Source organism: Mesoplodon densirostris, chromosome 6, assembly GCF_025265405.1.
Source record: "Mesoplodon densirostris isolate mMesDen1 chromosome 6, mMesDen1 primary haplotype, whole genome shotgun sequence".
Taxonomy (NCBI): Eukaryota; Metazoa; Chordata; class Mammalia; order Artiodactyla; family Ziphiidae; genus Mesoplodon; species Mesoplodon densirostris.
Genome location: NC_082666.1, coordinates 21,451,403 through 21,475,977, shown reverse-complemented (window position 1 = coordinate 21,475,977; position 24,575 = coordinate 21,451,403). Strand labels below are relative to the sequence as shown.

At 39.0% G+C, this 24,575-nt stretch overlaps 1 protein-coding gene across 3 annotated transcripts in view; it reads right to left on the bottom strand.

Annotated features, from left to right (window-relative positions):
• Positions 1-24,575, bottom strand: part of UNC13B (unc-13 homolog B) — a 220,811-nt gene that overhangs the window by 105,304 nt on the left and 90,932 nt on the right. For 2 of the 3 annotated variants that reach the window (XM_060100767.1, XM_060100768.1), the window contains exon 8: positions 3,704-3,938. The exons of the other annotated variant lie outside the window; for it this stretch is intronic. In XM_060100767.1, the coding sequence (XP_059956750.1) occupies positions 3,704-3,938 (235 nt within the window). The remainder of the gene's footprint in view (positions 1-3,703; positions 3,939-24,575) is intronic. 3 annotated transcript variants of the gene reach the window in all.

Below are 24,575 nucleotides of genomic sequence, written 5' to 3'. Positions count from 1 at the left end.
TCTAAATTTGTTGATGAATTTGGATCTGAAAAGCCGCCAAGCTGTTAACTTGCCGAAGGTTGTATTTTAGGCAGTACAGCCAAGAATATAGTCAAACATACTACTTTTAAAAAGAAAAATATGTATAAAATATAATAAAAATAATCTCTGACTACCATAAGTCAAACCCTGTTATAGTAATACAAAGAGAAAATTATTTAAAGCATCATAATTTGTCGTTTGTGAAATCTAAAGGCTATATGTATTGAGGATCACAGTGAAATGAAAATCCTTCCCTATACTGATTACAGAATCAGAAGCTACACACCCAACTTAAGTCAGTGAATACAGAAGACAGCCAACCTTACTTTCACTGAAGTTAGAGACTGCCTATTTCCTGGGTACTGAGGTGGGGGTGGAGAGAGGGCCTGCAGACTCGGAGCTTGTCAGCTCAATGTGTTCTTTTATAGATCTAACAGCCATTAGCATTTATTTAGGAAACAGAAACAACATCAAAGTGGTCACTTAGTCACTAAAAATCATCAAGAGTGAGACTAATATTCTTTTGATCCCTCTCAACACTAGAGATACTCTGGCTCTATAATAGCTAACAAAGTCCAACAGTATTGTCAAACCTCAAATTATATATTTTTATACAATATACGTGTATTTCCCATTATTCTGGTTTTATATATATATATATATATATATATATATACATATATATATATATATATTAAACATGCAGTTTCATCACTCTCAGACATCCTCAAAAATTCAATCTAAACTAACTCCATCCTGGAAGAAGTCTTTATCGTTCCAACTTAAATCAGTAGATAGCCACGGCTGTAGTAACTGAAACTATTTATTTTTACACTTCTAATTTACTGGAAGGTACTACGAACATGTTTGTTCCCTCAAAGATTTTAAATTCTTCCTAAAAAGCTCTAACTTAAGGTCTTAGACTACTTCCAAGAACTTAGTATTTACAGTAATAGAAGTTTAAAAAGCAAACTAGTGATATAATTTCTTCAAAAATTTTTAAAGAAAAATCATTTCAAAAGTTTAAGTTAAAAATGACTATAATACAAGTTTACTTAAAAATCATGTTAGGGGCTTCCCTGGTGGCACAGTGGTTGAGAGTCTGCCTGCTGATGCAGGGGATACGGGTTCAAGCCCTGGTCCAGGAAGATCCCATATGCTGTGGAGCGGCTAGGCCTGTGAGCCATGGCCGCTAAGCCTGCGCGTCCGGAGCCTGTGCTCCGCAACGGGAGAGGCCACAACAGTGAGAGGACCACATACCGCAAAAAAAAAAAAAAAAAAAAAAAAAAATCATGTTAACTTTTCCTCTGCTGGAGATGATAAAATATTTACTCTTTAACCTCATTTCATATACTGATACAGAAAACTAACCAGATTTATATGTGATCAATTAAAGAAAAATTTTAGGAAAAAAATTTGCAACTTAAAGTACATCACTAATGCTCCTCCAAGTGTTACTTTTTACAGCAGTGATAACAGGGTAATGATCAGGTAAACTACATATTCTTCTGGACAACTGCAGTCATTTAGGTTGATGTGCCATTATTATTGCTAGCCTGCACAATGAATGTTTACAAATACAGAGGGGAAAGAGGGCCAAAAGAATTTTTTTTTGCTATTATGTTTTTTTCTTAAAGACAATATAAACAACTAAAACCAAATGAATAAAATATGCAAATATGCAATCAATAAACCAGCAAGAAGTAGGGACCAACTTCAGTAGGATTCCTGTGACATTTCTTTTTAGACTCAAATTATGAAGAGTAAGAATTCTACATGATGGTTGATATATGAAAAAATTTTACTGAAAATACTCTCAAAGATGATAGTAAACTGAGTCAGGATGTTGTCTAGCAGGTATATGACCATCTGAGGTTCAGGATAACTATTCACCAGTTTGGTATGGTGGGCAAAAAAATGAGATCATCCTATAGTATGGTCAATTTAAGCAACCAAAAGTATGAGCTAACTTGGAATGGTTTTTTAAAAAACTAACCTCCAACCAGTAAAATATTGATTCAGCCAAGGATCATCAATGGATGCTAAAATCAATGGATAAAAGGTTGTTGGAGAAACAGAATACTGACACAATCTCAGGTATCATCCCAGAGATCCTTAATTACAAAAAGAAAGGTAACTTTACACTGGAGAAATCTGGTATGTATACCAGATTAACCAAGAGACCAAACTAAACGTCAACAATAATGAGACAAGGTAAAATGTGACTGCTGAGGCACTGTGAAGGAAACATCTATGCAGTGTTTTTGCCAAAAATGTTTAACCTGATTCTAAACATGAAAAAACAATCAGATCAAACCAAATTAAGAGGCATTCTCAAAACTGGTTGGGACTCTTCAAAAAATGTTAGTGCCTCAAAAGACGAAAAGAATAAAAAAAAAGTATGGGAATTTTGTTAGGTTATAGGAGACTACAGAAACAGGGAAATTACATGTAATTGTACCATAATCCTTAATTGGATCCTGCATCAAAAAGGAAAAAATATATATATAAAGAACATTATTGGGACAACTGGAAAAATTTAAATATGGTCTATATGTTAAATAATATCATTGTATTGTCAAATTTCTAGAGTGTGATCATAATATTAAGGTTATGTAAAAGAAAGTCCTCTTTCTTAGGAGTTACATGCTGAAGTACCTCCTGGTAAAGAAACATGGTATCTGCAACTTACTTTCAAATGGTTCAGAAAAAAAAATGTATGTGTGGGACTTCCCTGGAGGTCCAGTGGTTAGGACTCTGTGCTTTCACTGCCGAGGGCCCAGGTTCAAGCCCTCGTTGGGGAACTAAGATCCCACAAGCTATGTGATGCAGCCAAAAAAAGAAAATGTGTGTGTATATAAACATATATTAGAGAGAATGAGATAAAGTAAATGTAACAGAATGTTAATACAACTGGCAAATCTAGGCAACATGAATATGTGTGTTCATTGTACTGTTTCTCTAAATTTTAAGTCTGATTTTTTTTTAAGTTGGGGGAAGAGTAGGGAGCACATATGTATGTATTTGCTTTTATACTCATAAATATATGATGATGGTCTACGGAAGGGTAATAAGAAACAAGGGTGGTAAGAGAACTAGGAGACAGGAAGGTGATGCAGTAGAGGAGGACAACAGGTGTGGATGGGAAATTCTTTGCTGTATAGTACGTAGCACACCTTAATATATTTTTACATGTAAATGTTTTATGTATTTAAGAAATTAATTAAGAGGTTTTTTTTTTTAAGTTCCAGCAAAAGTACTAAATCTGCTATAGTGAGATCATATTGGTTTTCTTCTGAAGTTCCCAGGGAAATATTTAGGTAGGAAGAATTATCCAAGCATGTAACATCTGTGATTTTCTTTTTTTAATCTTGGTGAAAGGTGTGTCAAAATCACTGGGCTGGGCAGAGAGGTAGGAGGTTTTTTTCAGCCATCCACCCCAAGTGGGCCTGACCTCACCTGATGATCATAAAGAAAATTCTTACTGATGGATATGCATAAATGTGAACATATGGAAGAGGAAAAAAAAAAGACAGAATCTACATAAAATGGCTGCAGGTTGATCTACCATACTGCTATATTTCCTCTGTCACCTCAGATTAAGGTACCCAAATCCTTGATGTCAGTTGCATCCTGGGACCTGCATACTAGGAAGAGAAAGTACTTTGTTCCCAATACCCACCTGAGGGCCCGCCGCTCTGTATAATCGAGGTCATAACTTTGCACAGAGTCATTGCAAGAGTCCCGGGAACTGCCCTGAAGCAGCAGCTGCTGTGGCAATCGCACAGGCACAGGGAATTGGTGCACAGAAGCATTGGGCTGGGAAGTCGTATGGTAAAGAGGTGGTATGCTATTGCTGGCCTCACTGCGATAGTCACTATCTCGGTCATCAACGGCACTATCAGGATCTTCAAAAGCTGTGGAATAAGCACAGTCAGTCAAAGCACCCCAGCTTTACTTAGTTCTTCAGAATTTTTTTCTGCTTCTAACTTAGGTAGCCACAAGCCTGGACCTTGAGAACAAGAGCAAGCTGAGCTGCACATGAGCCCAGTGACCTCAAGTCATGCAAAAAACTGTCTCAATATCCACAAGTCTCTCTCCTTATCGAATGAGATAAGACACTTGGTTTAATTTTAGTGCTGATTCTTAGAGGAGTTCCAAGTTCCATTTTCCCAATACAGAATTCTCTGGAATTCTGCTTCTCTAAGCTATCATAACCCTAGTAAAAATCTGCTTTTAAATGTCTTAAATAGATTCTGGCCCTGTACTATTATCAAAATGGGGCAAAAGGGGGAGAAACAGTTTTTCCATCTCTTAGAAAAGAGAAATTTTTGTTTAAAGTTAGCATGGTGTTTTCAGACTTTAAAAACACATGGTTGAATCAAATAAGCAGGTCCACCATCGGAATCTGGTCCAAGAAATCAGGAAGTTCAAAGCCAAGACTTAGAAGTCAAGTTAAAAGTTCTAGGGCTTCCCTGGTGGCGCAGTGGTTGAGAGTCCGCCTGCCAATGCAGGGAACACGGGTTCGTGCCCCGGTCCGGGAAGATCCCACATGCCACGAAGTGGCTGGGCCCGTGAGCCATGGCCGTTGAGCCTGTGCGTCCGGAGCCTGTGCTCCGCAACGGGAGAGGCCACAACAGTGAGAGGCCGCGTACAGCAAAAAAAAAAAAAAAAAAAGTTCTAGATGCAGCTGAGAACAGCAGCAGTCTTACTTACTGTCTTGCTGCAACATTGGGTTTTTCTAATAATTTCTGTCAAGCACCCACACCCTGGGCTCAGAATTCCCATCCCAAGCCTGGGCTGAAGAAGAGGAAAACACGTGCACTGTCAATGGGGTCTTACTGACAATGCAGCCTAGTTTATCTAACAGCAGTGACTACAGTTTCATAGAATTATTTCTGCTTTTCAGGCCAGCCCCTGACTAGCTACAGTTTTTTCTTGATGTTAGCTAAAATGACCACAGTTACAAATCCTGCTCCAAGCAAAAGTAAAAATATGCAATACTGTGCTTGGAAAGGGAGTTCAACCTAATAGTGTGTTGTAGTTTATTTTATATAGAAGCCATTTGTGACACCATATCCATATGTGTATAATTAATAAGGTCCCATATGTTCTTTCTTGCCAAGTTTCTATTAGACTCACAATAAGGAAAAGGAACATTCACCATTCAAAATGGACATACTTTTAGCAGATGATGGACTCCTCATATTAGGAATTAAAAAAAAATCTTGGTAGCAATGTGGACAGTGGTAGCCTCCTAATGACCATAAATTAGGCTTTTACAAGTAAGAGATAAGAACATATATTGACACAGTGGAAACAGAAAAGAGTTAATGAACCAGAGAAAAAAAATCCAGACAGAAATAATAAAACCCGGGGACAAACGGAAGGTAATAGGGAAATGACCCCTTGGCTTCTACATCAGACAACTTGGTAGATAATCCCACTAAAAGAGACAGGGAACACACAACATGTGGGTTCCAGACAACACTTGGGGTTACAGCTGGGAGTAGGGGTAAGAAGATCTTACAAGCTTTTCCCACTTGAGTTTAAGGCAACATGTGAACATGAGAAAAGAAGAGGAGAATGATCAGAACTCCAGGGGAAAAAAATCAGTATGAGAAAGAGGCTAAGCTTCAAATGGTCAGGAACAATACCAATCAAACATAGGGGATGCAAAGCATTCTGATTACAAAGCACTCTGATCACACATTAGGAAAGAGAGACTTTGGAGGTACTGATTTTAGACCTTGATGCATTTGCCATTCTGAAGACTAGAAAGGATCAAGGGATAAAAACCAGTATGCCATTCAGACTTAATTCTTTCTGAACTCACGGAAGGAGTAAGTGTGAAGAAGTCAGCGCTGGATTATTCATGCATACAGATGAGGGGGCAGAGGCAAGAAAAGAGACAAAGCCAAAAGTCTATTTAAACTCTGGTAGGAGAATATGCTATTAGTTTATAATCCAGAGAACCAAGAGTTAGTCTCCAAAGAAGCAGCAGTGATAGACAATCCTATTGCTTATGAGTCCAGGAGAGGGTAGCTCAGCCAGAGGTAGGAGCCCAGGATCCAGAGCCAGAAACTACCTGGATAGACCCTTAGTTTCTCACTGCATCTGACCTACTACTCCTTAATAATGCTCTGCTTTATTCTGTTAAGCTAAGGGGAGGAATATTCCAAAACATTCCTAAAGGCTGACACATTTCCACACTGAAGGAATAAAGGGCAAATACTAAGAAATAAAGTGTCAGGACTTCCCTGGTGGTGCAGTGGTTGAGAATACACCTGCTAATGCAGCAGACATGGGTTTGAGCCCTGGTCCAGGAAGATCTCACATGCCGCGGAGCAACTAAGCCCATGCACCACAACTACTGAGCCTGCGCTCTAGAGCCTGTGAGCTACAACTACTGAGCCTGTGTTCCACAACTGCTGAAGCCCGCACACCTAGAGCCCGTGCTCCACAACAAGAGAAGCCACCGCAATGAGGGGCCTGCGCCACTGCAGCAAAGAAGCCCCCGCTTGCCGCAACTAGAGAAAGCCCACGTGCAGCAACGAAGACTCAACGCAGCCAAAAATAAATAAATTTATTTTTAAAAAAAGAAACAAAGTGTCTGTGGAAAGAAGAGGCCAGGAGTAGAAGAAAAGAGAGTATGAAAAGTAGGAGGGGACAGGAAAAAGGAAATACAAGGAAGTGAGGTGAGACAAAGGACAGGAGCAGAAAACGGGTAGGTCAAGGGCAACAGCCAGCTTTTCTCCCCCTATACCATCCCTAGTTTCCTTATAAAGTAAATCTCCTAGCACCACCAAAGCTGACTAGAAACTAAAGAGGCAAATTAAGGAAAAGCCTTGAATGAAAGAATTGTACTTTCAGTGTAGCAGCGACAATCTCTTACTGGCTCCACACTCTACCCCACAGTAGTATTTCACCTAGAACGGAAAACTTCTGGCTTCACTGAGAGAGACTGAGTACAGGTTTGGTTACTCAGCTTAAGGCAGACTTGTGAGCTAGTTTGAGGGCAAAATTTGAAAAGTCCCTTGAAATTAAAGGCTGGGAAAATTTACTCATTCAAATATTTATTGAGTGCCTACCAGTGAAGGCTAAACAACACAGAAGACTCAGCGTATAGAGTCAGTCTAATAGGAGAGAGAAAATATGGATACAAATACAAGGATGTATCTATCATGAGAATAGTACTAACCAAATGCTGTATGAGTTGATGGTTAGGTCATTTCCTCTTAGGGTGAACAGGGAAATCATTATGGAAGATATGACTCTGAAAGACTGGAGGGTTTTCAATAGGTGAAGATGGTGGGTGGGGGAATATCTTCTAGAATCTGGACAAAAGCAATGGCGTGAGTAAAGGCCTGATGGTGGAAAGGCTATATATATTTTGGCAAAACATTTTGTAGCTCATTTAGAAGGTACATAAAAGGACATGGAAGGGAATGAGAGAAAATAAACCTGAAAGAGTAGGATGGGGAAAGCAATTTAATCTGGGGCAAACGTGGGCCCCAGGCAGAAAGCAGGCACTCAAACAAAACAGAATGAAATACTGGACAACAAGGCTCTCTAGTATGTGGTGCTCCTGGATTAAGTCCCCATCTTTAAATCCAGAATACAGGGAGAATTTTATCAGAGAAGGAAAGAGAATTCAAATCTTTTTTTTCTTTTTTCATGGCTTACTTTTTTCTATTTGAAAACCTTAAGTTATCTGAGCTCTCTTAGGCTGCCTTTGAGTAGTTTCCTGGTGCCAATACCCAGGATTCAGATGATAGAAGGTACATACCCCATGAGAAATTCTAGTGACAGGACAAATGTGGCCTCTCTTAGCATCTACTGGATACCTAATCACTGGGACTCAATCAGCCCACCCAGCTCCCCTGTCAGACAGGTAACACAGCCAGTAGTCAGCCTAGGGCTGTGAATCTTGTTGGAAAGAACTAGATGCCCACTCTCTAAGCTCAAAGTTGAACAAAGCTGGGCTTCAGCCTAGCTGGACGGCTCCAAGGAAAGTCAAACCACGTCCTCAGCCTCTTGTTCACTTCACAAAACCAATAACCTCTCCTAGGACGAACCTTCTCCTTCTAGTCACTGCACTCCTTAGCTAAGAGGCCAAAGGAGAGCGTTTCCTCCAAAAGGTGGCTGACGGTACTACTTGGCTCTGGGGAAGAAAAATAAGGAGATCCTGTCAGGATTATAACTGAAACTTTGGTTTGAAATGAAATTTCTCTCTCTCTCTCTCTCTCCCCACCCCCCTCTCTCTCTCACACACACACGCACACACGCACACACACACACACACGCACACACACACACACACACAGAGTCTTCAGGAAACCAGCCTGAAAGGATATAACTTTCCACTGCAGGTAACTGTCTCCTGAGATTCAAGTAGGGGAAGAGGAGGGAATGGAATTATATATGCTTATATGCATGAATATCCAGCTTCATAGTCAGAGGGAGTATGTTAAAGGGTATGATCAAGAAAATGATAAGGTATTCAAATTCTTACGTACTCTGTTGGTCTCCCCAGCCCAAATAGGTCCAGTGACCTAAGAAAACCGCAAGTAGTAGCAAAGAAGAAGAGTGATAGAGACAATTTTAGGACAAATTCAAAGAACATTTTCCATCCCACCAATTATTATATACCTTACCTTACTTGAGCCTACCCTACTTGTATTCCATTTATTTTTCATAACATGTAGAGGGCATATGCCTTCTACCAAGCATAACACAAACCTACAAAGTACTCTTGCTCTCTGCAATTCACTATATAGAGAATAACAAAAAACTACTGCTTCCGGGGACTTCCCTGGCAGTCCAGTGGTTAAGACTCTGCACTTCCAATGCACGGGGCACGGATTCGATCCCCGTTTGGGGAACTAAGATCCCACATGGCACACAGCACAGCCAAAAAATTTAAAAATAAATTTAAAAAAAACCCTACTGCTTCCATACTCTTTTTTTTTTTTTTTTTTTTTTTTTGCTGTACGCGGGCCTCTCACTGCTGTGGCCTCTCCCGTTGCGGAGCACAGGCTCCGGACACACAGGCTCCGCGGCCATGGCTCGCGGGCCCAGCCGCTCCACGGCATGTGGGATCTTCCGGGATCGGGGCACGAACCCGTGTCCCCTGCATCGGCAGGCGGACTCTCAACCACTGCGCCACCAGGGAAGCCCTCCATACTCTTTTAAACCTCCTTCTGGCTGCGGTCTCTCTTAGAACAACATCACTGAGGAGCTAATATACCATTCCATATTCAAAATGAGAAAAATTTAATCAGCTTCTAAGAAACCTTTCCTTATCTCTATGTTCACCAAACCTGAATCAACTACAGTATATCTATGAGAAGCTCAGACCTGGTTACAGTGGGAAAGTGAGTGATTCCCTTACCCAAGAGTGATGACGTCCAATTTTGCTGCTCTCTATTGAAAGTTAAAAGCCCAAAGAATGGGCTTCCCTGGTGGCGCAGTGGTTAAGAATCCGCCTGCTAATGCAGGGGACACGTTCGAGCCCTGGTCTGGTAAGATCCCACATGCCACGGAGCCACTAAGCCCACGCACAACTATTGAGCCTGCACTCTAGAGCCTGTGAGCCACAACTACTGAAGCCCACGCGCCTAGAGGCCGTGCTCCGCAACAAGAGAAGCCACTGCAGTGAGAAGCCTGTGCACCACAAAGAAGAGTAGCCCCTGCTCTCTGCAACCAAAGAAAGCTCGTGCACAGCAACGAAAACCCAATGCAGCCAAAAATCAATTAATTAATTAATTATTTAAAAGAATCCAAAAATTAGGGCTTCCCTGGTGGCGCAGTGGTTGAGAGTCCGCCTGCCGATGCAGGGGACACGGGTTCGTGCTCCGGTCTGGGAGGATCCCACATGCCGCAGAGCGGCTGGGCCCGTGAGCCATGGCTGCTGGGCCTGCGCGTCCGGAGCCTGTGCTCCGCAACGGGAGAGGCCACAGCAGTGGGAGGCCCGCGTACCACAAAAAAAAAAAAAAAAAAAAAAAAAAAAAAAAAAGAATCAAAAAATTAAATTAAATTAAAAAAAAAAAAAGCCAGGGCTTCCCTGGTGGTGCAGTGGTTGAGAGTCCGCCTGCCGATGCAGGGGACACGGGTTCGTGCCCCGGTCCAGGGAGATCCCACATGCTGCGGAGCAGCTAGGCCCGTGAGCCATGGCCGCTGAGCCTGCGCGTCCGGAGCCTGTGCTCCGCAACGGGAAAGGCCACAACAGTGAGAGGCCCGCGTACCGCAAAAAAAAATAAAAAAAGCCAAAGAATGGTATTAATCTCTAGTCTTCCAATATGTAATAAAACACTGTAGCGGGGACTTCCCTGTGGCGCAGTGGTTAAGAATCCGCCTGCCAATGCAGGGGATACGGGTTCAAGCCCTGGTCCGGGAAGATCCCACATGCCATGGAGCAACTAAGCCCGTGCGCCACAACTACTGAGCTTGTGCTCTAGAGCCCGCAAGCCACACTACTGAGCCCACGTGCCACAACTACTGAAGCTCGCGCACCTAGAGCCTGTGCTCTGCAACAAGAGAAGCCACCGCAATGAGAAGCCAGCACACCATAACAAAGAATAGCCCCCGCTCAATGCAACTAGAGAAAGCCCACATGCAGCAAAGACACAATGCAGCAAAAAAAAAACAAACAAAAAAAACACTGTAGCCTGTTGGGCGCTCAGAGATAACCACTTTTTCTCTGAATTGCCTATAAATTTTTAAATAAAATCCATTAAAACACAGAAGCTTTGACAGAAGAAAACTGAAAACAATTCCTACTCATTTTTCAAGATTAAAAAATTCAATATTAATTAAATTTAAATCCTATCCCACAGCCGAACTGAATTTGAGGCAACTAATGTGACAAGGAAATCACTAAAAATGGGCCTTTATCCCAAGAAACAAGGAATAATGTGGCTTCATAGTTAAGAATATGCATACAGACATCAAAGCTAAGTTCTTCTGGCTCTGCCATGTACTAGCTATGAGATCTTGAAAAGGTTATTATAGATGTTTCCTCATCTATAATTTGAGAATGATAATAATATGAGTCTCACTGGTTTCTGTAAGGATTACAAGAGAAAATCCATGTAAAGTACTTAGCACAGGTCCCCAGAAAATAGTAAGCAATTTGCATTTCTTGTTGTTTTGTCATGTTGCCAGATTTTTGCTTGCCTTATAGGTTCCTAACAAATAGGTAGCAGGAAGATCAGCACACTCCAACAGTTGTAATGTCAGCTGAGGGATCAACAACGTCTGGGTTAAAAAGTCCTCAGAGTTCTGAGGGTGCAGCTACCTTAATTAAATGTTTGCCATAAGACACAAAATTCTGGAAGCACTGAATGATGCCAACACAGGCTGGTTTCACTACCTGAGTTAACTCCCAATCCTGGGGAAATGGGATTACAAATCAGTCACAGGCTGTTTAACTACACAGGGAGAGTTTTCTTCCTATGTACTTACCTTTTTCCTACCACCTATGTCTCTTTCTTCTCATGTTAGTTTAGTGTGCAATTTTTAAATTTTTAATAATTTATTTAACTTTCTAACCATGGAGTGTAGGATAAAAATTCTCCTAGGCTATAGTGCAGTTGCCATAGCAACCATGAGAGAGTAATTACCTTGTTTCTTTTTAAAAGAAAACTGAAAAATAATCACATAGAACTTCAAAGTACACCTATCAAGCTAGATGGCTTCAGGCAAGTGACAATGCTGCATCTCACTGAAACTCTGGGCCCAGAGAATGCTCTCTTTGCATTACACAGCCTCATTCTTGAACGCCCAACAGCACTGCATAGCAGTTTCTTGTACATAGTAGGTGTTCAATAAATATCTCTTGTATGAATAAATCAAATGAATAATCTGATCCCATCTACTGGGTCCATCCCTAAACCATGAAAATAACAACAGTTATGCTCTCTGACTAACTAGTTCCCTATTCTCACTTCAGCCTGGTACCACTGTAAGAGAAATAACACCAGTTTAATTAAGCCAAGTTTCCTTCCTCACCCCCAAAAAGCACTAAAACATATCAGTAGTCAGTAGAACAATTACTGTGGATAGTTAGGTTTTGCTAGGCATAAGAACCAAGAAAAGGAGGGCGGAAATGTTCCAGGAAAAGAAATTACACATTCAAAGGCCCATTCAGTGAACTGAAAATAGTTCCAGCGTATCTGAATGAGAAGCTGCAGGGTTATGGAAGAACCTAATCAAAGTGAGTCTTAAGTATATGTATGTTTAGAAATTTAGTAATGTTAGGAGTTTGTAATTATCTGGAGGATAATACAGAGCTATCACAGCTTTTAAGCAGGGGAGAGACAGGATCAGATTTGTCATTTTAGAAAGAGAATGGTGGTACAGTGTGGCCACAGGTTGGTACAGTAGGTAGACTGAAGACGTGTCAGGGAGGCTAGTAAGAGGCTATTGCACTGACCTAATGATGGCCCGAACTAGGGAAGTAGCAGAGGGAGCAGAGAAAAGTAGACACATTCATAAGATACGTTGGAGGTAAAGTCAGTAGGGTTTGATAAGTAAATGAATGTGGAAAGTGAGGAAAATAAAGCCTAGATAATATTGCCCAGGTTTTTAGCTTCAACTACTGGGTGGATATGACATCATTCATTAAAAGAAATACAAAAGAGGGGAAGGTTGAAAGAGGTGATGATGAATTTAATGTTAGATGTATTTATCGGCTTTGTGGTAACTATGAGACATCTCAAATGACTATGTCTGGTAGACAGCTGGATATATGAGTAAAGAGATGTGGAGCAAAGACTTGGATGTTTTCAGAATACAAGCTCCCACGAGGACAGGAATTTTTCTTCTTTGTTCCTTAGTGCCTAAACAGTGCCTGGTACAAAGCAGAATCTCAACAAATATTTGTAACTGAAGAGATAAAAGTTAAATAAAAACAATGAGGTAGAGAATATAGGATAAGAAAAAGACTGTATATAGGAGAAGGGGGGAAGCTATAGAACAGCCACATTTAAAAAGCAGACAGACAAAAAAAAAAAAAAGAACTGACAATATAGTGTTGGTGAGGCTATGGAGCATCTAGAACTCTCATATGTGGCTGGCAAGAATGCAGAGTGGTAGGCCTCTTTGGAAAATAATCTGGGCATTTCTTATGAAGTTAGACATACACCATACAATCCAGCTATCCCCTTCCTATATATTTACCCAAGAGAAATAAAAACATGTTCATACAAAATCCTATATACAAATGTTTACAGTTGCTTAATTCATATTCACTAAAAATTGGAAACAGAAGTATCCTTCAACTGATGAATACGTAAACAAACCATGGTACATCCATACAGTAGAGTACTACTCAGGAATAAAAAGGAATAAACTAGTGACACACGTAGATGAGTCCCAAATGCATTATGATGAGTGAAACAAGCCAGACTCAAAGTTACATACTATATAATTCCACTTATATGACTTTCTGGAAAAGGCAAAACTTAGGGACAGAAAACAGATTAGTGGTTGTCACAGGCCAAGAATGGGAGAGGTTGACTACAAAGGGTTTAAGGGAATTTTTAGGGTTGATGGAGATGCTCTATATCTTGAGTGTGGTTATGGTTACATGACTGTATGTGTTTGACAAAATTCATAGGACTGTACACTAAAAGGGAGAATTTTACTATATGTAAATTATACATTAATAAATCTGACTTTTAAAAAAAGGAAGAGTTGGGCTTCCCTGGTGGCGCAGTGGTTGGGGGTCTGCCTGCCGATGCAGGGGACGCGGGTTCGTGCCCCGGTCTGGGAGGATCCCACATGCCACTGAGTGGCTGGGCCCGTGAGCCATGGCCGCTGAGCCTGTGCGTCTGGAGCCTGTGCTCCGCAATGGGAGAGGCCACAACAGTGAGAGGCACGCATACAGCAAAAACAAACAAACAAACAAACAAACAAACAAAAAAACTATTCCTAAAATTCCTCTCTACTTTATCTCCCATGTCCAATCTGTCAACAAGCTTAGTAATTAAGTCCATTTAAGTCTCCTTCCTACTGTCCCTTCCTCATAGGTTTTACTCTCCTTATCACAGAACTTACTACCTCATGTCTGAATTATTACAGATTTTTGATTGGACTTAAGACCTTCTAATCTCTGTCCCATTCAATCTACTTAGCAGACTGCAACAAGACGAATTTTCCTAAATCCAGCTTCTAATCATATCATTACCCTTTTAACAACTTACAACTCTTTATAAAGGAGTATATTTATCTCCCTGGCTTTCAAACCCCTCTATAATCTGATATCAAATAAATATCAAACCTCACTGTTAACCAGTCCCGCAAAACAAAGTTTTTGTTATGACAAACAGATTGTCATAGTTCCTATGCTTGCCATACTCAGGAGATGGAGAGATGAATAAGCACAATTTCTCCTATCTGTCCCCCAACTTCTGAAGCTGGAATATCCTTCACTTCTATTCCTTCTTGGTGTAATGGAAATGGTTTGAGCTTTGGAACCAAATAAACCTAAATTCAAAGCCATCTCTTACTAGCTGTGTAACCTTAGGCTGGTTAACTTCTCTACACTTCTCTTCGTCATCTATAAAGAGTGAAGAGTAATACCACTTACCTCTCAGATTTGCATAATTATTGAAAAATCACATATATAGCATTTAATTACCATGTTCTAGACAAATGGTAATTACTCAATAAATATTCCCTATCCTCCCTTATATAATTGGAATTCATTCTTAAGTTCCACTTAAACAACTCTCCTTAAACAATGCGCAACGACTCTAGTACAGTGTCTCTATTAACAATCAAAATAAGAACCATCTGTCTCTTTCTTAAAAGTTAAACATACACCAACCGATATGATCCAGCCGTTCCACTCCTAGGTATTTAACCAAGAGAAGTGATAACACATGATCATGTGAATGTTCATATTAATTATAATAACTGGAAAAAAACCCAAATGCCTATCAACAAGTGAATGGATAAACAAAACGTGGTATACCCATATAATAGAACACCACTCAATAAAAAGAAACAAATTACTGATACACTCAACAAAATGGAAGAATCTCAAATCCTTCTGCTGAGTGAAGGAAGCTAGACTCAAAGGACTGCATGTTATATGTTTCTATTTTATATAAAACTCTAGGAAACCAAATTTAATCTATAGTGATAGAAAGCCTATCAGTGGTTGCCTGAAGCCAGGGGTTGGAAGAAGGATGAACTGCAAAGAGCATAAGGAAATGTTTAGAGATAATGGAAATGTTCCGTATTTTGATCATGGTGGTAGTTTCACTGGTATATACATCTATCAAAACCAATCAAAATGTACACTTCAAATGGGTGAATCTTTTGCATGTACATTATATCTCAACAAAGTTGATTTTTTAAAAACACCTGCCTTAGAATTTGATTCATTTTATTGCTTGCCTTAGTCCTATGCATCCCATCCCTAGCCTAGGTTGTAAGTTCCCTGAGTGTAAGATCCAATCTTATACTCCCCTTATGGTCCTTCCAATGCTCGGCACAGAAATCCTATACTTGAAAGAGTTAGCAACTGAATAAAAGCAGGTTCTTCTTAATCTTAGAAAGCAGTGTCTTTAAATTTTAAGAAGAATTACTTGAGCCTTTTGTTTAAAATGCAGATTCCTAGACCATACTCCCATAGATTCTAATTCAAAATGCCTGGAGTGGCTTGGGCATCTACATTTGTTGTTGTTGTATCTGCCTTTTCAATAAGCAACTAATGCCAAATGATTCTTGAATTACATTTTGAAAAACACAGCTACAGGATTTGCTATATGAAAAAAGCCAGTCTCTCAAACAGAAGCATAGTGCTCTTGCGCTGATGGAAGGAGGAGACAGCCAGATGAGCTATCCTACTGAGCTTGGAGACCAGCTCACTGCGATCATACAGGGAAATGAGACAATTCTAGCAGGTCCAGGATCCAATTAAAAATGAATCCTCTTTCCAGTAAGGCAAAGGTTCTGCACTTATCCCTGTTGACTAGGCTACAGCAACACAGGCTTCTTCTGCCTATTTCATCCTGTTTCTAGTGGAAAACGTAAGAAATCAGAAATAGTCACATTAAAAAAATAAGGTCCATAAGTATCAAACAAAACACCCCCAAACAACTATTACATCACCAATTAATAGTCCAGTGATGGTCAATTTTTCTAGGACAATGAAATGACAGGAGATTTGAGCCCTAGACTTGAAGTGAACAGCCATCTGTCTAGAATAGCAGTGACAGGACTCACCTATCAATTACTAAATTGTAGTAATTACCAGGTAGCTCACAAAGGACAATAAAGTCAAACATTAGAAATTATTCCCTTCCTTTTTCGAGACAGTAGATTTCTTTCCATGAAAAACAGGAAAGAACCTATAATTAAGAAAACTACTTCAAACCTGACATAGGGGAATAACAAAAAGAAACTATTGACCAAACTTCCTTGTGAACATAGATATAAAAATCCAAAATAAAATATAAGCAAATCAAACATAGCATTACATCAAAAGAATACTTTAAAAAAGTACTTTTACCATAATCAAGTAAATTAAAGGAAGGCAAAATGATTTATTAATAGAAATTGATTAATGCATTCATCACTGTTTGTAAGTCAAAGGAAAATACCCATGAATAACTAGGTAAGTACTATTAAGGCATTTTGAAATGTTCAACATCCATTCATTTTTAATATAAAAGCTCTACTGAGGTATAAAATGCAGAAAAGTACACAAATGATAAGCGTACTGCTCAATGAATATGTGAACACACTCAAGTAACCAGCACGCAGATCAATAAACAGTATTACAGCACCCCCAGCAGACCTCTTGCTACCCTTTTTCAGCCAACTTGCTACTTCCCTCACTTCCTCCAAGTCTTTACTCAAAAGTCATCTCACTGTAGCTTGTTTACTAACCACCTTATTTAAAATTATAATTCGATTTCAGTTCTAGCATTCCCAATTGCTTTTCACCATCTACTCTTTTATTGGTCCACTCTCTAACATCCTGTATAATTAATATGTTTATTGTCTACCTCCTGCCATCCAGGATCTTTGTCTTTTTGCTTCCTGATACATCCTAAGCACCTAAAACAAAAGCTGGAATGTGCCCAGAATTCTCTGTAGAAGAAAAGGACTCAGCGATACAGGGACATGGGGAGGGGAGGGTGAAAGGGCAGTATGGCTGGATGTGAGAAAAGGAGTATCAACATCAGGAATATAAACAGGTACAATCTTTCTAGTGCATAATTTGGCAATATCTAACAAAATTTTAAATGTGCATATTCCTTAACTCAGTAATTCCACTTAACAGAAATGCATTAATTCAACTAATTTTACTGAGCAAAGTTACTGGGGATACACAGATAAGCATTTTCCCTACTCATGAAATTTATGGTCTAGAGAAGAAAATAAATATTAATCAAATAACCATACATACTGAGTAAGTGATGTAGGAAAGGTAAATACATAGAGGTACTAAAAGAATATATAATATGGGAGGGGGATCCATTTGCACATTTACAAAATCGAGGAAGTTATCATAAAGTCGGAATAGTAGTTATTTTTACAGAGGAGGAGGCTGTGATTGGGAAAAGGCATGTGGAGGGTTTCTGGGGTGCCTGGCAAAGGTCTATTTTTTGCCTTATATTAACTCAGTAAAATAAACATTTGTTTTATGAGGTTTATATATATATATATTCATTCTACAATTAGATTTTTTTAATGCATCAAGCAAACTGCTCACATCACTACAACCACCACCATCTGATTGCTTCATTCTCCTGCATAAAGTCTTCAAAGGTTCTCCATTGTCTTCAAGATAAAGTACAGTTTGCTATGGCATTCAAACCCTTCCTGACATGAGCACTCTGTGCCTCTCTAGCCTCATCTCTAACCCCTTCCCCACTCTTATCTCCTGCCTTCAAGCCATCCAGAATTTAACATACTTAAGTTATGCTTTTTCATCTTAGTGTCCTAGTACCATAAACTCTTTTCTCCTTTCCTTGACTGACTCCGACTCATCTTTTAAAGCTCAGTTTATTTTGGAGTTTTGCAGGGAGGGGAGAATGGATAGGTAGAGCACAGGAGAATTCTAGGTTAATGAAACTATTCTGTATGATACTATTGGGGTGGATATGTGTCATTATGTATTCATCAAGATCCATACAATATGTAGGGATGTAATGCACAACATGATAAATATAATTAACACCACTGTATGTTATATATGAAAGTTAAGAGTAAATCCTAAATTCTCGTCACAAAAATTTTTTTTATTTTATTTTGTATTTATACAAAATGATGGACATTCACGAAACTTATTGTGATACTCATTTCAGGACGTAAGTCAAATCATTACGCTGTATACCTTAAACTTATACAGTGCTATATGTCAATTATATCTTAATAAAACTGGAAGAAAAAAAGAGAAAAACCCCATAGAATGTATAACACAAAGAGTGAACCATAATGAAACATACGGACTTTGATTTTAAACTTTTTTTTTCAATTTAGATATCATTTTCCCTAGGAAGCTATTCCTAACCATCCCAAATTTGGATTAAGTTTTCTTCCTCTATACTCCTCTACCATTTACTTATCACATGGTACTAGCTACATGTTTCTTCCTCTCTGGACTTGAGCTCCTTAAGATAAAGGACTTTTAATCTCTATACCCCCAGTGCCTAGCATGATTCTTGGCATGAGGAAGAGGTGTCCAATAACTGTTTATGTAATGAACAAGTCTATCAATTGTTCATGTCTACCATAATTCTGTCAATCATGTTTTATCAATCAAATTCATTTCTTACCACTTTGTACCAATAAAATCTATAAAAAGAAGCCATAAGATGACCATGCTTTTATGGGAATAACAGTCACTCATATATCTATCTATCTATCTATATATATACACACAACACACACTATGCCCAGATTAGGTACTTAAATGTTGTAATCAAATAAAACTTTGATACATTAACCTGACATTTTTAACATGCATAATTGTGTAACATAGTAATTGAACAGAAATGATAATAAGTTGATGTAATGACTGCAATTAGCTGCGTCAAATTCTTTCTGGAAGATGGCAGGATAGAAATGAATAAATAAGTGAGTCAGAAGACTACAATTAACATTATTTTTAACAGCCAAACCATATTGTTATAGTCTCTCTTTTCTTTGTTAGTTTGCCAGCACCTATAATTAGCATCAGTATCAACTGCTCCCACCAATACCACATGTACAATGTATAACTCATCACCCACTCTTACTGACAGAAGTCCTAGACCCACTGCACTGCCCTACTACTAAAATAAGACTCCCTACACTCTAAGGAGGCCGTAACTAGTATATTTTCTTGTCTGAGAGTCTGAGTCCTGGACAAGACATACCAGAAGATATGGATTACTACTTTACTCCCACTACCCAGGAAAGAGTAGTTCCAGCAAGGAAGAGGTTCCTCGGCCAGGAGTGAGAGAGTGGAATGGATTACCTTTTGAATTCTCCTTTCATACTTTTCATTTATCCTACTATGAATATCTTTCTTTTCAATCGGTACATTCTGATTAGCTTCTTCAAAAGTCACTTCTAAACTCTCTGGAAAGCCTTCCTGAACAAACTACGTGCCATTCTTAACCATTTGCTTCTTTGCCTCCTTAACACTTCCCTCTCTATTTCCAAGGTATTACTACTGAAAACAAACTGAAAGGAATCGTCCAAAATTTTAAAATGTAAGCAGAAACACAAGTTGATAAACCAGAGAAGGAAATTTGAACAGGACACCAAACAAAGAGGAGGGCCCAGTTATCAAGAGCCAAAGTAGGAAGTCAGGAAATAAAAGGCCCAAGACGGTAGAGGAAGAAAAGACAGGCTAAGCAGGCAAGCAGGAAGGAGATTCTGAGTGAATCACAGCACAGGAACAGTTGCTTGTGGCTCTCTGCAACAAGATTAGTAGGAAGGCTGGTTATAACTAAAGGCCAGGGAGGAGAAAGCACTCTCATACTTTGCTAGTGGGGGTGAAAATAGTACAGCTTCTAGAGAGGACAATTTTGTAGTATCTTCCAAAATGTTAAATGCATTGTTAAATGTAGAATGCTTTGACCCAGTAATCTCACTACTAGCTATTCATCCAATATGTATACATGTATGAAATCATATATGTGAAATGATATCAACTGCAAGCACTGTACCAGCATATATTGGAAGCAACTTAAATGTCTGTTAATAGCAATTCCAATCCTAAGTATATACCCAATAGAATTGAAAACAGGCATTCAAACAAATACTTGCACATAATTGTTCACAGCAGCACTATTCACAATATCCAAAAGTTGGGGTAAAAAACAAATGTCCATCCACTATGAATGGACAAACAAAAGGTAGTATATCCATATAATGGAATATTCAGTCACTAAAGGAATAAAGAACTGATATGTGCTACAATTTGGAAGAATCTTAAAAACATGCTAACTGAAGAAGCCAGTCACAATAGGTCACATACTTATGATTCCATTTACGTAAAATATCCAGAATAGGTAAATCCATAGAAACAGAAAGTAGATTAGTGATTGCCCAGGACATGGCATTAAGCAGGAACCAGGAGTGACTGCTTAAAGCCCACAGGGCTCCTTTAGGGGTGATGAAAACGTTTTGGATTCACATAGAGGTGAGAGCCCCACAGCGTTGAGAATGTACTAACTGTCACTAAATGTACTAACTGTCACTGAATTATACGCTTTAAAATGGTTAATATTATGTGAATGAATTTCATCTTGATTTCTAAAATGTCCATGTTAATAGGGACTGGATTCCTACATGTAGTATATATTATACATTGTTAAGTGAATAAAAGCAAGGCATGTAACACGGTGCAAAGCATACCACCATTTGTGAGGGTGGTTAAGTATATGTATATACTTATGTATATATACAGAGGGTGGTAAGTATATGTATATACTTACGTATATATACAGTAAATGGCAATAGTGGTTGCTTCCAGGCAGAAACTGAATGGCTAAAGGATAGGGCAGTGAAAAAAACTGTGCCTCACAGCATGCACTGTATCTTTTGATATAAAAATGGACCTTATGCATGTGGTTCTTTGGAAAAAAAATAATAAAGTGGGACAGGAGGAATAATAATAAAGTGGGACAGGAGGTTTGAGGTAATAATAATAATAAAGTGGGACAGGAGGAATCAGTTTGAGGTTTGAGGTAATCAAGAATCAGTTCTCTAGGGAACACCAGAATGATTAGGAAGCTTTAACAAGAGCCAGAATAGGAGACTCAGATAAAAGTGGTAAATAGTGGAAGAAAAATGGCGAAGAATGAATATGAGCTAGACCTCTGTCTTCTGGGATCTGAGAAATGAGAAGGGGTACAGAGGAAAGTGATGAGGTGGGAGAATCTGCAGGACAGAGGCCAGCTGGCCATGCAATCCTACTTTCCTTCAGGGCATGTAGTCCTTGATAAATAAGTGAAAGTAATCAGTGACCTAAAGCTTGCTCTTCTGCTTCCAGTGTTCACAGAAATAGGTCTTTAGTCACAGCCACAAAAATTTTAAGTGGCACAAAACTTTCAGTCCTACAGCAGATTTAAAAGGAGAGAGGATGCTATGTGACAAGGACACTAGGTATCTGAAATAAAAGAAAAGGCTCCCGAAAGAGTGAATCTGCCAAACTGGGCCAGCCGTGAATATCTTCACTCTTTGAAGAAAACTGTGTACAGCAGAGGGACTCAGTCCCTTCTGGAGATTAGCAAGTACAACTTTGACATCACTCCACTCCCTCCAAGCCAATATGCTCAGCATATAATTTGGCATTTTTAAAAATCCTTTCCCCATACTTTTCATTTATCCTACTACGAACAAGCTTTCCTTTCAATCAGTACATCTCAATTAGCTCCTTAAAAGTCATCTCTAAACTCATCTCCTTGGAAAGCCTTTTTGAACACACTTATGCCATTCTTTACTATTTGCTTATTCCGTGCCACCTCAGCACTATACTCTCTCTTTCCAGGTTATTACTATGCACCCGCTGAAGGTCATTAGTTAAGTAACATTCAAGGTGCTGCATTTGTGTATTTGTCTTCTTCTCACCTGTGTCTAGTTTATGAGCCAGGTCTCCCGATTTTTTGCATCCTCCCATTAATTCTTCCTTGGACCCCACAAATATACTCTCTGGTCTATGTATCTACTCACTAAGAACAAGAATACTCCAAGAAAAGAGAGAAACCTTTAGGAAGGAAGAAACAAAAAGATGTGATGGATAAACTTGTACTTAGGAGCTTTGGACTTGTTTTCTGTAAAGCTTGTCTGGAGTCTCAAAGCTTCACAAGAGAAATTAAGGAAAATATGACAATTCTCTTTCTGTCTGGCATCTGCTAAAAAGTCTTCATTTCTACTAAGGATAAACATGGGCACTCTCATGCTTATAAATTACCTTACAATATTGCTGACAAAGCTTTAGCTATTGTCGAGCTCACATCTCAGTTACCAGAATATGAGTGTAGCAGCCTTAAATACAGAGGGATCCTAGGAATCTACAAGCTCTGGAGAAAATAAATTTCCAACCCTCCAAAAAAAGAATGCTATCTTCCAGCAAATACTGCAAATTACACTCTTTTTCAATAATAACTGTTTTCCTTTTTTTTCCCCAGAAAGGCCAAATTGTTTTTCCCTAAAATCCAGGTAGGATGAAGTCTCTCAGACACAAACAACCAGGCTTCATTCCCTGGTATCTAATACATCAGAGAGTGAGACTAATAGCTGTGCAGATTCCAAAAGAAACAGAAGACCATGTCCCTACCTCCTGCAATTCACCAGGCTTGTGGAGAAAAAAAAATCCTGTCACTCGGGGAGCAATGGAAAGTCTAAGAAAGTTTAGAGTACATTACTAAACTCTATTAGAAAATAATGGGTGATGGGCTCATGGGTAGTAGTTCCATTATTATGCTCCAAAACTTATATATATTACATGTATTCTTTCACATATTCAAAATTTTAAATTTTAAAAATTAAAATGTTGGAAGAGCACACACTAAACTGTGAAAAGTAGTTATCTCGTAGATTGGACAGGAGGTATTACAGAGAAATTTTTCATTTTCTCTATTATACATTTATGAATCATTTTAAGGTTTTTGTAGTGAAAATGTTGTGTTTCTCTTTTTTTAAGTTTAAAATAAAAGGCACTGATTTAGTATGCTGGAAAAAAATTCTTCACAATACCATGCAAAGTGACTACCAAGAATTCAAACTCAGTGAGGAAACTAACACATTCTGTGAAAATAAACTGCAGGAAGTTCTTAACCCAGTAACAAATGTGTGAAAGTCATTCTAGGAGGGTGAATGAGGACAGAGGAAATATGCCTATTGTATTCAAGGCCAGGATTTCAGGGAAACAGACTTTTGCCCTGGAAAGCAACCCAGAAAGTAAGCCATCTATTTCCCTATGGTTTCAATAAATTCTTAAAACATAGTAAGAATCCAAAAGGGTCACTGATCAAGAAGTATTCAAATCTCAAATATAGTCAGCTATGAAAATTTTATTGTAGTAAATGGTACGCAAGACAAATTCAAAGGATGGAAAGAATAATCAAAAGATATCTCTCATGTATATATGTATGTTTAGACAAGTGTAAAACCTCTCAAATGACTCATAAGAAACTGCTAATGACGACTGTGAGGAGAGGGTCCAAACGGCTGGGTACGGGAATGGGAGGGACACCTTTTTCTGTATTCCTTTTAACATTAAAATTTTTGGTACCAGTATACATATTATCTATTCAATAAATGAATTAATTTTAAAATAAAAAGGCAGGGACTTCCCTGGTGGCGCAGTGGTTAAGAATCCGCTTGACAATGCAGGGGACAGGGTTTGACCCCTGGTCCAGGAAGATCCCACACACCACGGAGCAACTAAGCCCTTGTGCCACAACTACTGAGCCTGCACTCTAGAGCCCGCAAGCCACAGCTGCTGAAGCCCGTGCACCTAGAGCCCGTGCTCTGCAACAAGAGAAGCCACCGTGGCATGTACATATACACACTACCAAATGTAAAACCGATAGCTAGTGGGAAGCAGCTGCATAGCACAGGGAGATCAGCTCGGTGCTTTGTGACCACCCAGAGGGGTAGGATAGGGAGGGTGGGAGGGAGGGAGACGTAAGATAGAAGGGATATGGGGATATATGTATATGTATAGCTGATTCACTTTGTTATAAAGCAGAAACTAACACACCATTGTGAAGCAATTATCCTCCAATAAAGATGTTAAAAAAAATAAAAAAATTTAAAAAAAAGAGAAGCCACTGCAATGAGAAGCCTGCACACCTCAAGGAAAAGTAGCCCCTGCATGCCACAACTAGAGAAAGCCCACACGCAGCAACGAAGACCCAACACAGACAAAAAATAAATTTTAATTAATTAATTAATTAATTAAAAAATAAAAAGGCAGTAGCAATGTGTTTCTGAACAGCAAAATATTGGGTTGGCCAAAAATTCCTTTGGTTTATAAGTAAAAATAAAAGATAAATTTTTCATTTTCACAAAGAACTTTATTGAACAACATA